Below are 3,717 nucleotides of genomic sequence, written 5' to 3' on the forward strand. Positions count from 1 at the left end.
GAACTTTCTAGTAGCCACACTAAAAACAAAGAAATAGGTAAAACAAATTTTAGCAATACATCTTCTTTAACCCAATATATCTAAAATGCTATCATTTCTGCATATAATTAATATAAAAATAATTGAGATACTTTGTATTCTTTTCTCCATACTAAGACTTTGAAGTCTGGTATATATTTTACACTTAAGAGTGCACCTCAGTTGGGACTAGCTTCATTTCAAGTGCTCGGTAGTCACTTGTGACTAGCAACTACAGTGTTGGACAGCACAGTTGTAGATCTAAACATTGGATGAAGAACTTGCACCAGCCATAAGACTTCTAAAATGCCTTCCAGACCAGAGGCTATTTAATTCTATTTGCTTTGGGTATGGGGTTATTATTTTTGTGGTTCTAATTGTGTTCATTTAAAGAACGTCTTCATTTCATTGGTAATACAGACTGTCTTAGTCCATTCTGTGCTGCTGTAACAGAATACCACAGACTGGGTCACTTATAAAGAACAGATGTTTGTTTTCCACAGTTCCTCAGGCGGGGAAGTCCAAGATTAAGGTGCGGGCATCAGGTGAGGGTCTTCTTGCTGCGCCACCTCATGGCGCAAGGTGGAAGAGCGACAGAACTCAAGAGAGCAAGAAAGAGGGGGTTGAACTCGCTTTTATAGCAAGCCCACTCTCAAGGTAACCAACCGACACTTGTAATAACATTAATCCATTCATGAGGGCCGAGCTCTCATGATCGAATCATCTCTTAAAGGTCCTACCTCTCAACACTGTTGCATTAGAGATTAAATTTCCAACACATGAACTTGGGGAAACACATTCAAACCATGGCATTCAGGCTCTGTCCCCCAGAAGTCATGTTCTTCTCACAATACAAAGTACATTGATTTCATCCCAATAGCCCCAAAAGTCTTAACTTGTTCCAGCATCAAGTCAAAAGTTCAGAGTTCAAACTCTCATCTAAATCAGGTATGAGCGTGGCTCAAGGCACAATTTATCCTGAGGCAAATTCTCTCCAGCTGTGAGCCCGTGAAATCAGAACAAGTTAGCTATTTCCAAAATACAGTGATGGGACAGGCGCAGCATAGACATTCCCATTATAAAAGAGAGGAATAGACAAGAAAGGGGTAACTGCTCCCAAGGAAATCCAAAACCCAACAAGGAAAACATTAAATCTTAAACTCCAGAATAATCTCCTTTGATTCCATGTCCTGTATCCTAAGGACACTGGGGTGGGAGTTGGGCCTTTAGTCTTCAGGCAGCCCTGTCCTATGGCTTTGCTAGTTTAGCCCACACAGCAGCAATCATGAGCTGGCATCTTATGCATGTAGTTCTCCCAGGCTGATGCTCTACAGTTCTGGGGACTCTGGAGGGCCCCACTCTCACAGCTCTACTAGGCATTGCTCTAGTGAGGACGCTCTGCAGTGACTCTGCTGCTTCAAGTCTCCGCCTGGACACCCAGGCTGTCCATGACACGGCCTTAAGCTGCTAGAAGCCATGCTAACATTCAGTCCAGTCTCTGAGTGCAGGTGGGTGAGGGACGTTATGGGCCAGGAGGTCTGTGGTTCTCACGCAGCCCCTTCCTCGCCTTCAGACTCAGTCTGAGCTTCTGTTTTGTTCTGTGGCCTTTCTTCTGCAACTTCTACACACAGAAGTGACACCACTGTTAAAAGACGACTGGTCCGTTTTTATCTGCTGCCTACATTTTTGGGTATTAGAAAGTCTTCTTCTGATGTACCCTGCCCCCAAACACTGGTCTGAGGAAGGTATTATAAAGCCAAAAGCTAAGAGCTTTTGGTTTGAAAGCTGTTAGGGGACAACACAGTCTATGATAAAAATAAGAGATAGTGAATATATTTGTAATAAACCCGTACCACATTGATAAACACTTTTAAATGAGCTAACTGAAAGATATTCTTGAGACCTGATGTCTATTATTTAAACTACCTTATTGATTTTAACATACCTATAAAAAAGGATCTTATTTAGAAGATTTTCTAAGACTTTTTATGCAAAGTAACTGAAAAACTTCTTAGCTCTTTCATTCTTAAATAGCCCCTAGAAACAAATGTGTTTTTTCATGTTTGCCTGATATATTTCATGAACAGCAAAAGGAAAAAAAACAAACCCGATAGCGATCACTGGCCAGGCACTTACCACGTGCAAGGCACTGTTCTAAGCACTTCACACAGTGACATTTGATCCTCGCAATGACCTGTGAGCACAGAGCAATCATATTTCCACTTTTCAGACAAAGAGCATGAGGCACACGGAAGTTAAGTTGTCCACAGTCACACAGCAAGTAAAGGGCAGGGCTCCACGGTTGGAAGCCAAGCCAGGCCATCTGGCACCAAAGCCCCTGGGCAGAGGAGAGGGTCCTCTGCCCCACCCCACCTCTGCCCTGCAATTTCTGTCCTGGGCTTTTCAGCAAAACCCTGAGTACTGCCCCTTCAGTGGCTATGGGGGAAGAGGACAGGCTCAGGTTTGTTTTTGCATAAAGGTTTTTGTTATTAAAACTTTTTGAATGAAAAGGCCTAACATTATGTTGATATGATAATCTTAACTATGAAAAATAAAATCTTGAGATCATGGAAGGAATAGTCTTTTTAAGTATCTACATTAACAAAAGTCATTACTCAATTCAGTTGTGTTGGACATTTCCCCTTGCTATATGCTTGGAAAAGTAGAAGAAAAATGCAACCGTGTTCAGAAACTCATAAGAATAAAATAAATTTATAAAAACTTCAAATTTTAGGATGATTTTTATTTACAAAACGGGTTGATTCTTTTGTCTTACAAAGATTACAAAAAACAACTCTTAAAAATAGAAATTGGTTTTCAGGCTCCTGGGAACTACTTTTAAGCAACCAAGGAGTTAGAATTCAGGTGGCTTTTTTTCTCCTTTTAAGAGCTGTTAGAGGGACATTTGTCACTGCTGTATGTCTTCCCCCAAATTACACAGCTACACACTGGCTCTGGCAGAAAGGTCTCCAGTCAAGTCAGAGTCTGCAGGAGCAAGATCTTCTCATTAACGCAGAACCTGTGTAGCACCACCGTCAAGTTCTCACCACAGCGGGAGACCTGGCGCTCCATGGCCAGACGGAAGTCCTCCTTCACGCCTTTGGTGATGCCCCGAGTTACCGTGTGGTGCCTGAGGTCAGCAACAGGGAAACAGAGGAGACCAGGCATTAGCACCAGCATCACTGATCACTGTTACCTGGGTAGGAATAAAGTCTGCCTCGTATCTAAGTATAGATAGGTAAAAAATTTTTTAAAAATAAAAAATAAATAAAAAGACAAGCCACAACCAAACAACCACTCCTGCCCATTCCTTCTCAGAAAAACTTAAAACTAGAGAAACACCTTTCCCACTCTGTAAAAGGTTACCTCAAACATCTAAATGTTCAGTAAAATGCCACCTGCTTTGCTTTTGAAGTCTTGAAGCTCTGGTGTCATACATCCCTACTGCTGACTCAGACACAGTCCAGTTACTTTGGGCTGAATGGGTCTAGGCCACACTGGCCACAAAACACTCGTGTCCAGCTAGGCCAACAGACTCTCCGGAGGCAGCAGCAGCGAGGGGGGAACCAGAATGAACCAGTCACCAGAGTGAGTCCTGCCGTGGCCCCTGTGGCTGGCACTCCAAGAGGCTCAGAAAGGCAGGGGCTTCTGCACAGCCATCACTGGGGTTATAGCATGTCTCCCCCCCCCCCCCCCCCC

The 3,717-nt window shown here is 43.1% G+C and overlaps 1 protein-coding gene across 1 annotated transcript in view; it reads right to left on the bottom strand.

Moving 5' to 3' along the window:
* Positions 1-2,740: 2,740 nt before the first annotated feature.
* Positions 2,741-3,717, bottom strand: part of INTS10 (integrator complex subunit 10) — a 33,126-nt gene continuing 32,149 nt past the window's right edge. Inside the window, exon 17 of the mRNA XM_008585561.1 lies at positions 2,741-3,148. Within this exon, the coding sequence (XP_008583783.1) occupies positions 2,992-3,148 (157 nt within the window). The 3' untranslated portion in view covers positions 2,741-2,991. The remainder of the gene's footprint in view (positions 3,149-3,717) is intronic.

The sequence above is a fragment of the Galeopterus variegatus genome, unplaced genomic scaffold (assembly GCF_000696425.1).
Source record: "Galeopterus variegatus unplaced genomic scaffold, G_variegatus-3.0.2 Scaffold3619, whole genome shotgun sequence".
In the NCBI taxonomy this organism is placed as follows: Eukaryota; Metazoa; Chordata; class Mammalia; order Dermoptera; family Cynocephalidae; genus Galeopterus; species Galeopterus variegatus.